The sequence below is a fragment of the Schistosoma mansoni genome (assembly GCF_000237925.1).
Source record: "Schistosoma mansoni, WGS project CABG00000000 data, supercontig 0037, strain Puerto Rico, whole genome shotgun sequence".
NCBI lineage: Eukaryota > Metazoa > Platyhelminthes > Trematoda > Strigeidida > Schistosomatidae > Schistosoma > Schistosoma mansoni.
This window is the reverse complement of record NW_017386026.1, coordinates 766,938-778,787: the sequence shown is the minus strand read 5'-3', so window position 1 is coordinate 778,787 and position 11,850 is coordinate 766,938. Positions and strand designations below refer to the sequence as shown.

The following is an 11,850-nucleotide window of genomic DNA, read 5'->3' as shown; positions in this document are numbered from 1 at the left end:
TTGAACCAATGCTTCATTGTAAGAAGTAAGTTGTAGGCTTAGAAAACACAGACTGTGAGTTAACATTAAAAATCATTAAAATAACAGTGATAAGTTCCAATGAAATCATGAACCGATTAATGTTAGACCACTATTGGAAACTCGGAAGCATTGGACGGCCGTTTCGTCCTATTATGGTACTCCCCAGAAGTGCGTACCCACGATCCCACAGGCATGATTCTAACCCAAGACCTTCGATCCCACTCGTAAATGTTTGACTTCAAGACCTCTGAACCAGTATCCAACAGTCTAACATTGATCAGTTTGTGATTTCAATGAATTTCAACAATCTCCACAACCCCAAACTGAAAATAGTTTGAGGTATCGAAATAATTCGATAGTGAAGGACATATTTGAAAAAGAGGTTGATAAATAAAAAAACTATATGAAAACTAATTATAATAATAAGTAAAATCGTTCTCTAAGCCTAATTCAAGCGAGGAAGATATGCTGCTAAAATTATCTTATAAATATAAATACTTTGGTTATTGACCCGTATCCCCACAAATTTAACGATAAATAAGAGACGAGATCGAAGCCGTAAGGAAAAATAGTAGGTATAAGATAATCACTCTGAATGATTTGGTTCTTCCATGACCGTTTTTGACTAATTGTGACACAATGAAGCTGAGTACTGTTCTTGTTACGCCCTTCTTCAGCCACGAAGGAAGGTGCTCACCGATTTATTGGATAAGTTGGGTGTTAAGCCAAACAACCTAGTCACAACTTAGAACTGAATTCAGATATTGATGTAACTGTAAATATGTCCCATGTCCTCTTTTCCTAAAAATTTGCGAAAAACAAGTAACAAAAGACTCCAAAGAGGGATACCTTATCAAGGATATCTTAGTGAATGCTATAGCTACGGAGGAACTACAATACTATCAGTATCGGAAAAGCCTTTAAGATAATGTTGACCGAGCGAATGAAAGATTCAGTAGATTCCTAACTTCGGGACCAATAAATTAGCTTTCTTAAGGATAGGCCATGTACCTATCGAATCGTGACACTGTGGATCGTTGTTGACCAATCACTCGAAAGGAACTCACAACCGTACATCAACATCTTTGATTATAAGAAAGTATTAAACAGTGTGAATAGGAGAACTTTATGGAATTTTTGACAGGATGGGGTACGTAGGAAGATTGTCACTATCATACGGAACTCCTATAACAGACTGAACCGCAAAGTCATGCACGGAGAGTAGGTCATAGATACATTTCAAGTGAATATTGGTGTCAGACAGACTGCCTACCTTTTCCTTTTATCTTTTTGCTAGCTTTCGGATGGATGATGATCGCGACATCTCAGAAAACGTAAGGAATATGGTGGGCACTATAGATGCACTCGAAAAATTTGGGTTTTTGAAATAACTCAGCTATCCTGTCACACAAACAGCAACAAATGCAGACAAAGGCTGCCAAAGTAGGAGCGGCTTCGTTATCAGATATGGACTTTAACACTCAAAAACAAAAATGTAAGATTTTAATGCACAATAAAGTGGGTACAAATCAAGTTACACTTGGTGGTGAAACCCTGGAAGAGGTGAAAGCCTTTACATAAATGAACAAAATCAGCGCTAAACAAGAAGGATCACATGCAGATTTAAAAGCATGGATTGGCAATACAAGGGGGACATGCCTACTACTGAATGAAAATCTGGGACTTAAGAACTGTCATTCAAGACAAAACGTCAGGAATTTTTAACTCAAACATTAAAGCAGGTCCATTGCACGGAGTTAAAACCTGAAGAACTAACTGAATCATCGCCAAAAGTACAAGTATTTATAAATAACCGTCGACACAAAATACTCCATATCTATTAGTTAGAGATCATCAGGTGTAAGTTACTGTCAGAGAACAAATTAGTTGCAAATTAAGCAAGAAATTAGGAAAAGACTCTAAAGGTGGATAGTGCACAAATCACAGAAATCATCAAAATGGATCACATGGCAAACCCTAACTTTGAATCTTGAAGGCAAAAAGAAAACAGGCAGTCAGAAAAAGACATGGTAACGGAAGCTGGGGGCAGACATCAAGAAAAAGGATAACACCCGACAACAACTAAATTAAGAACTCAGCACAATTTTGGTTAGAGATCTCTAGTTGTTAGCCTATGCCTCAATAAGGGTGGCATGTTTAAGCAAGTAAGTAATAAATTTGTTCTATATGTTTATCTCAAATGACTCATTAATTTGAATTCATGTATATCCGCTTAATCCAAACAAAAACAGGATTCAGAAAAAAGTATATATATGGTATTATGAACTCAATGTTGCTCGAAATACACTTTTCCACACTCGACTATTCTGATTAACAGATTTTTGAAAAAATAAATATTTTTTACTCTTCTTATTGAATGATACACTTGGTAAAAGATTGCCAATTGACCAATAATTTGTCCAATAACTTTCAATATCAATTTTAGCTACATATCTTACAAGACCAGTTAAATAAACTTGTATAGGATTAAATGGTATATATAAACGAGAACATGTATACCATTGTTTCATTGTTTTAAATAATAAAAGGAAACCGCTAGTTTTAATATCACAATGTGTTGGATAAATATTTCCTTGCCATAATGGTAAATGATCTTTGAAATAATCTTTAAATAGATTATTGAATTCAACACGTTTTTGTATAATTGGGATACAATATATAGATGGATTATTATTATTATGATTATTTTGTTTTAATGTATTCGAAGATAATTGTGATAATTTTGAATTTGTATATTGAATTAAAACATTTAAATTTGGAAATAAATCATGATTAATGAATAAAACAAAATCTATAGAGTTTTTACAATAATGTAATAAGAATTCACTAGCTAAAATATGTAAAGAAGCATAATTATGCTGGGAACCAGTTAAAAATAAAGGTAAAATATCTTTCTCATTTTGTGCTTCGTTTAAAAGATATTGAACATTCATTGAATTTTGTTTAAAATGTCGTTTACTCGCATTGACAATGAATAAATGTTCTATACTATTTAATCCATTGAAATATTGTTTATTAGTAGTAGTTTCACTTAAAATATATTTAACTGAACCCCATGTTTGACGAATTTTATATCGAGTTAAATTATCTACAATTGGAGAGAATGTAATGATTAACAGATTTGTTTTAGCATATTGACATAGAGTTGGCTTTATTTTCAACCATTGACTTTCATTAAATAGTGATAATGCATTAGTTAAATTTATAATTTGTCGATATCTTTTTGATTTGACATATTTTTTATTACCAATATAAAAATTGGACTGATTTAAACAAAATGAACTATTAAGATATAATGGAAGAAAAAAATCTTTTGTGGAAACATCATTTTTTCCTCTAGTTTTCCAATTTAACCTAGAATGTACTTGTTGCTTCAATTTGATGGTTTTCAAGGACTTCCCTTTTCTCAATCTCATTTCTCTGTGACCATGACGTGGACGACGACGACGACGATGATGATGATGATGATGATGGCGTTGAGGATGAAAAGTCTTGGTGGTAATTATAGGGTCTGAACTAGTTATACGATGTGTCACAATTTCAGTAGTATAATTTGTTGATAATGAATCACTTGTAATTTGTATAAATATCCCAGGTGAAGTTGGAGCAATCATATATGTAACTTCAAGATTGATTAGTTTCATTAAAATTGAATAATACAAAATTGTAATAAAGACGACAATTATAAAATATACTAAACATTTATTGTTTAAATGAAATAAATTATGAAGTTTATGGTAAATCAGCAATGTTATATTTCTAATTTGGTATAATAATCTCATGATTATGGTAATATAAATTATGGTGAATACTTAATGGTTAGAAAGATTCTAATAGACTATTTGAGCCGATCATAGTACAGATATTATATATATACATATATGTAGAGTTACACAAATATAGGTGTATATGCCTACACCAATCCTTGCATAAATACACTTTTTTTTCTCTCATATCACTTCATTTAAATTAAAAATCACTTCACACTGTTCATTTGAAATATGATGAAGATATAAAGTCCAACATAAATAATGAATGAGTAAAAACAGTGCTGTATAATCTTATTATGTTATAGATTTAACTCAATTATGTATACATGTAATGCATTCGAAATCTTACTCTATCAACTTCTATAGTTACAAATTTTCGATTTTCTTAAACTTATGACTGTGTTAAAATTAATTATTATTGAATTCTGAGTATTATACTCACTACGAGATCTGAATATTCAGAGTTTGATCGTTGTGGCAATAATGGTTTCGAACCTGGTTTTCAGTACATCCTGGTTTACAATGACCTCATTCATAATGTTATCCTGTAATGGAGACCAGTGTTAAATTTCTAAGAACACTTTTTAATGAAGAACTTCCAAGGATTTTGAAACTTTGAAAATCCTTTTCTTCGCAGATCAGCATACCTTGAATATGTTCGGTAGAAATAGGATGTTATTGACTGTTTTTACAAATAACATTTTATAAATTTAAGGACAGTGACTATTACAGACTTAATCCAGTTTTAATAGTCACATAAATCTAAGTTTCGAGCGAGATAAATATTTAATTTGCACATCCTGACTAACGCGTCGCTGAATAAGATTGACAGATGTAGATTATGGAGAATTCGAATGATCGGACGAAATATCTAGTTGTTCTATTCTTCATTACAATATTTTTGGAGGCCAGATCTCCTTGTTTAACCAAAATCAAACTGTTTTAGAAGGAAATAGGAAGTAGGTAGGGTACCCCAGGTTTGAGACTGATTTATAGAGACCACGTTGACATTGTGTTGGAGTGACTTCGAAGCTTTTGGTCACAAAATTGTCGAAAGTTCATACGATCTCGATTCCAACTATCAAGTCTTAATTATAAGTTGGATTTGTCAACTTAAATCATATTTAACACTGAGATCATAAGTGGATCAATGTTAGAGCACTATTGAAAACTTGAAAGAACTGAACAGCCGTTTTGTTTTAGTATGGGACTCGTGGGCAGTGAGCACTCACAACCCCGCACCCCGGGACTAAAACCCAGAAAGTTCAGTCTCACATGCGGATGCTTAACTTCTAGACTACGAAACCGACATCCAACAGTGTTAATGTCTAACTTCAGCTAATCCACGATATTGCGCGGTCGCCCTCCATTGTCTTCAGTGAGTAACTGCGTCCGTGCGCGAGACCGAAGGTCATAGGATCAAATCCCAAGTGAGGGGTCGTGGATGCGCACTACTTACGAGTCCCATACTAGGACGAAAAGGCCGTTCAGTTCTTTTTGGTTTTCAATGTTGATCTAATAGTGATCCATTCAGGATCTCTATCAAAATTCAATAATTTCCACAACCCTATACAGATAATTATATTTAACAGTTTAAATACACATTTCAGTTACTTGGAAGAAATTTTTTTCGAAACATTATTACATTGTTATATCTAATTATTGATGGTTATTATTTATAGAATTTCGAATACTAATTATACCTTAATTTATGAATGGAAATATGGTGTTAACTTAGTTTCAACAAAATGTGCATTTCTGAATGAACCAACTTGTGATATTTATCCGTAGACTTCAACATAGAACGTGTTCTTGTAGATGAAATTTTTAAATGCTTATCTTTTGACAGATGTCGATTTTTATGTATGAAGCCGTACTAACAAAGATCCTAAATTAACTAGTTAAATGTATCACAAACCTTATAAAAGTATGTACCCTGAAATTAATAAGTAACGGTTTATCACGGGTAAATAGTCTTTAATTGTTTGATTGACTAGCAGTCATTCTAAACGAATGTTTTAACCAACTTTCTACTAAAACATGTCGGGTCACTTATTAAGTATAACCTGTCTACTTGTAAGAGGGGTAATTTTTTAGATTGATGTTTTCCTTTATTAATTGCTTTCTCAAGTTAGACTGACGTCTGTGTTCTTATAAACTATGTTGAATGTTTAGTCTTATTCACCAAGGTTACTATTAACTAAATGTTGTAAAATATAAGTCTTCATTGTGTTTAATCGAGTTATATTGTAGAGGATGTTCACTAATAAGTAACAAAATATTCCCCAACAAAAGCCGCCGCATTCAGTCCCATCAGATGAGGCATGAGGATCAAACTAGCCAACGGAATCAGTTTGGCCTTCTCCCAGAAGCATACCGATGAAAGTCTAGTACAGTCTACCCACGGCGAGAGCATATATTTTCTATCGTAGTGATATACTTTAATTAGAAAACCACTGTTCAATTTCCAGAGTATATTTATATCACTTGATAGTACTAAGTAGTAAAATATGAATTCTTTCATTTTACCCATGATCTACCATAATTCCCCTTGACTTTATATATATATATATATATTTGAATTTACGTTATCAATTAGATCCATCTGAGTTTATCAAATGCTTGGAACTATGTTTAAGGTCCACCTTATTCATTTTTCTAGATCTTTACAGACAAAAAGAAGCTATAGCTATGGGTTCACCAGTTTCCTTGATGGTAGCGAATTTATTCATGCATTCCCTAGAAGCCAGTGCAATCGCAAGAAGTATATGTCCACCAAAGGTCTGGCTACGGTATGTAGATGACATTTTTGTTATCATTAAACAGGATTGTTTAGAAGAATTGTTTGAAAATTAATCTAACGAAGGAAATAGAGTCCGTTGACCACAAACTAGCATTTCTCGATTGTTTGATTGAACGAAGACATAATAATAGTAAGTTAAAAATAAATGTATTCAGGAAATCAACAAATTCAGAGAGATACTTAGATTTTGGTTCAGCTAATGCATTATGTACGAAAGTCACGGTTGTTAAAAATTTAATTAATAGAAGTCTTAAGCTTGTTACAGATAAGGAAGACCAGCAATCTGAATTGAATAAGATTTTGTCTACACTCAGGGATAACAACTACCCAAAAGAGTTTTTAAAGAAGATTGCTAGAAATGAAAGAAAAACTAAACTAGAATGCATACAACGCTCGTATGATTTTGAGATGGTGGAGAAGATTTGTAGCTCAGGTGGGTGATTTTGATGTTGGTTTGTTCTCTGAGCTGGATGGTTTGGTCGTGGAGCTTTCATCGTCCTTCTGAACAACATCATCAGCACAAACTTCGGGTAGAAGTGAAGTGCATACAAAAAGATTGGAAGTATACTGTAGTCATCCCATACCGTAATGAAACATCGGAAAAAATCAAGCGGATTCTAAATAAACATTATATTAAAGTATATTTTCTGACGTGCGACATTATAAGTTCGGCATTGGTGAAAGTCAAAGATAGGTTACCAAAGGAAGAACAACAAAATATTGTCTATGAGATCAATTGTCATGATTGTAATGCAGCTTATATTGGAGAAACATCCAGACAATTGAAGGTAAGGTTGAAGGAACACAAGCAATGTTTAAAAAATGTTCCCAAAACTTCAGTTGACTTAAGGAAACTTGAGAATAAGTCTGCAATAGCGTTACATGCGTTAGAAACGGGACACATGATTAATTTTGAAGGGGCCAAAATACTTCAGAAAGGTTTCAACACTCATAAAGAAAGATTGACAGCAGAAGTGCTGTATGTATGGGCGAATAAGAACAGCCTAAACAGAAAGGATGGTATTCAGCTAGCTACCATTTGGAAAATATTCATCAACAAGTAATTGGACCCTTTTTTTCTTTATTCAACCTGTTTATCTCATATGAGTCGTTATTTCGACTGAAATCAATATGAGTTGTGTTTAGCATTACGATTATGTACTTGGTGATTCTCATTTTTACTTGCAATTCAATGATTCAGAAACAATTTTTCAACCTTCAATTGGCACCTTTATTTTTATTTCATATAGAAACATACCAACTCATTCTTACACATACATAAGCACACACAATTCATTCAGTCTTCTTTTATTTTATTTCACATCGTGAACTTTTCACTTGATTCTCATTTAACTGACTCATATTATCCTGTTTACAAAAATTCAGTATCCATATATGATTGATTTAACATAGTATAGATTTCGATATGATTGTTAAAAAAAAACTATATATTTCTTTGATGATTTTGATTATTTCCCCGAAGAAGTCCAGACAAGTTAGCTGGACAAAACTTTAGAATTATTTAAATTTCAATCACTGAGACTATTTCAAATATAATTTTCACACATAATGACATCTTGCGATCTGTTCAGATCCCACTGAGAGTTCCCCTGTAAGATTTTCAAAAGTCAGAAATAGGCTGAAAATGTTAATTCAATCAGTATACACCAAGAAAAATTCTAGAAAATTGATTCAGAATTTGTGATACCCTAACTTAGCAATTACTTAATTTGATACCAAATTTAACGCGTTTTCAGTTTTCAGAGGTCAAACTTTGCTAACATACAATTTTATTGTTTTTCTGTACATTAATGAATCTTTTACTTTGTCCCTTTACTGTTCATTAGAGGCTTGATTGTAGGAGTAATCTTGGGATCTAGAAAGTCGCTACGAAGTTAGCATCATGAGGTCAATTAACAGACATACGATCTCGACTGTGAACACTCAACTTCCTTTCCAAATTACCTAAATTAAACACCAAACAACTGAAGTTACAAACTGGTAGCTGTTGATGTAAAATCTATTTGTCGTGATCTGTTTAGTCATACAAAAAATCTTTGTTGTGAAATTTCTTACTATGAACTGATCAAAATCGGTAAAATTTCAACGAAAAATACATGTTTGGTCATGTAATATTTTTTTCTATTTAATCACCGATAAGTTATGATATATCACACTACTACTACATTGTTAATAAGTAATATTTGTGTTTATCTATCTAAAAAAACGTCTAGCTTGCCAAAAAGTAATTCATATTGACTATTATCAGTAATTGATCAGTAAAAGCTGTGTATTGTATCGATAGTAAATTAAAGTACATTTCTTCTTCATTCCAGACAACAATTTCTATGGATCATAGTAATTTTATTCAGACTTTGATTAATCGCCTACCTCAAATTTATTTCAACACAGAAATTGTTCGACTAGTCAAGTGTTTGTTGATTGTTAGTACACTTGCGAAATAAGGTTAGATATAAAAAATAAATTTACTATACTTCTGAATGACATTAGTACTTAGATTGGTTCTTGGGTTTTTCAGTATAATATGAATGAATCAGATGATATGTAACTAGTTGACTCATTTAAAGTCGGATTTGTTCATAGAAAATATAAATGAATATACCAGATTATTTATATGACAACATTGTAAACAAGTCATCTGAACAATCCTATCGGTGGACAATCACTTAGTTGCAAGAACTGTTTAAGGTAGTTGCTTAGCCCGTAAACACTATTAGGAATTCCTAGTACATATCTAGGTCTACACATAGTTATACAGGACATATTTGGAGCTCTTTGAAAGTATCCACTCAATACCATAAATGAAATCGTATCGAAAGCATTCAGCAATCACGGAAGGCACGACAACTGATCATAACCGAGTTAAAATCAAGTAGTTTACATCCTTAAATTCTATTTATTCATGATACTACTGGAATATTATGTAGTGCTGTCACTGATATCTCTTTCACTCTAGATATAATCGATCTTCGTCGTCCATAAATTTTTATTAGGACTTCGAGAACCTATTACGAACCTAACCATCTTGATTATATAAATCTAGATTTGCCAGTAAATAGTATATTATATTCATACATATATCTAAGCTATTTATATTCCAATAATTATTCATTAAGTCATTTTTATGTTTAAGTTCGGAAGAAAACTCGTGCTATAGATTAATTTTAACCATCAGCTTCAAAAAACTACGATAGTGAAAAATTTCTGCAAGAAAAATGAAGTCAGAATGCTTACCATATCCAAAATTACGATACATCCATTTTCCAGTACACAATAAGACAATAAACCAATCTTCATCAAGATACCACTGTTATAATTTATGGCCGCTCAATAATACCACGTGACAAGAACACCAGTCGGAATCAGCCTCAGCATTAATAATTTCGAGTCAATCCTGAGCTCTCCAGAACACAGAAATCAGCCCACAGCGTACGACCATTGTAATTCAAGCATACGTAGTTTATATACAGACATACTTGACCACATCACACGGCCAAACGACAATTTACAATTATATATGATCAAACAAAAAGTGGCTGTGAGTAAGGTAGATTGTAAATAATAAACTGGAAACAGATCAAGATTATTAAATCACACAGCAGTAGTTAATCTATCGATCAAAAGCTCATGATAAAAGATATATATATATATTTCATAGTTGAAATCATTAGTCAATTGAAGCTAGACCACCATGGAAAACCAGGTAAACCACTCTATTTATTAATAAAGAGATGACTATATTTTTTACTTCGTAAATTGTATTGCTTCATTCAAAGTTAGTTGTTTCAGCGTTATCCCGATTCAGTGTACCAGAAAACATTTAACCTTGATAATCACGCCTTAGTTTGGTTGAATAGTGAGAGATCTGAAAAGACGTACACCACGAACATTCTTTTACATAAATCATTATGAATCAGGTTTGTTTCATATCAAAAACAAACAATAATAATGCACTATTCTATTAAAAATAAATACATCTTTACTGTTTAATTGTTCTGTTTTTGATGCCTTTACAGTTGACTTTTATAGGAAAGTATAACTTACCGAACTTGTATCATTTAAGACAAACATTGATTACAAAAGAATTCTATCAGTTAAATGATTTTCATTCCGATACTGGACTTCTGAGCAATCTAGATCCACTACTCTATCAATGATTAAATCCATGATCTTCAGGCCTGAATGTTATAATGCTGGATCCAGTGGTTACGATTTTAAAACTTTACTCATTGTAGATATGTTAATAACAAAGTTCCTAACTGATGACTTTTTAAAGCTGTTGTGAGAAACCATCTTTAGGTGTTACTTTTAAGGTGATCAGTCATTTCTAAACACTGGTGACTTAATAATTTCATTCAGTTTTCCCATTTTATGCCTTAACTTACAGGTGATTAATGTATATTATCTAAAAGGTATTGAAGCATCGAACCAAACCGAGATTGAATTAATGACCGATTTACTCAACTGGCCAAGAAACGACTTACATTTCCTAAGAATGAGACGTACACCTTTTAGTTATTTAATTTTCTAAGAGACTGTCTCATTCTCAGTTTTTTTCGTTCGGTCTTCGTTTAGATTTCTTGTAGATTACTGAAATTATAGATAAAAAATAGACAGCATATGTTCGACAAACTGTGGTACAGTGTCTCCTAACTCATGCTAAAATAAGACAGTAGATTAAGTGTAACCAAATTTTTAGAAACTAAAATCGACCGTGATATTTTTTCTCTTCATATCTTCTTTTTGTGGTTTAGTTTAAAATCCGATAATTTCAAGTGGTGAATAACTAAGGTTACCTCTCTGTGATGTGACCAATTTGATCAGTAAGATAATAAAGATGGATTAATACTGATAACTTACAAATTAAGAATAATTAAAAATGTTTCTGTCTTGATAAACTTTCATACCTATACCAAATTGTTTGAACATTAGAACATAGTATGTGATCAAAGAATTCGAAGAATTCTTATTAAGCAATAATACAATTCTTTTTTTCAATCAATCTAAAAGTAGAACAAGAACATTATTGGATGGTTTATGTTGATTAGTCCAACAACAAAATAAACTATTCAATAAGACTACTTAAAAAGTACAAATAAATTTGATCAGAAGGGGTTTTGTGGAGAATTTAGTATTTTCATAGTTGAAATCATGAGTCAATTGAAGCTAGACAACCATGGAAAACCTGGAAGCACTGGACGGCCGTTTCGTCTT

General features: G+C 32.1%; 1 protein-coding gene across 1 annotated transcript; it reads right to left on the bottom strand.

Annotated features, from left to right (window-relative positions):
• Positions 1 to 1,494: 1,494 nt before the first annotated feature.
• Positions 1,495 to 3,458, bottom strand: Smp_083430 (hypothetical protein; the record flags this gene model as incomplete). The annotated part of the gene is made up of 1 exon (XM_018790738.1): positions 1,495 to 3,458. The coding sequence occupies one exon, from the start codon at positions 3,456 to 3,458 to the stop codon at positions 2,301 to 2,303; it is 1,158 nt and encodes a 385-aa protein (XP_018645979.1). The 3' UTR covers positions 1,495 to 2,300.
• Between the last annotated feature and the right edge of the window lie 8,392 nt (positions 3,459 to 11,850).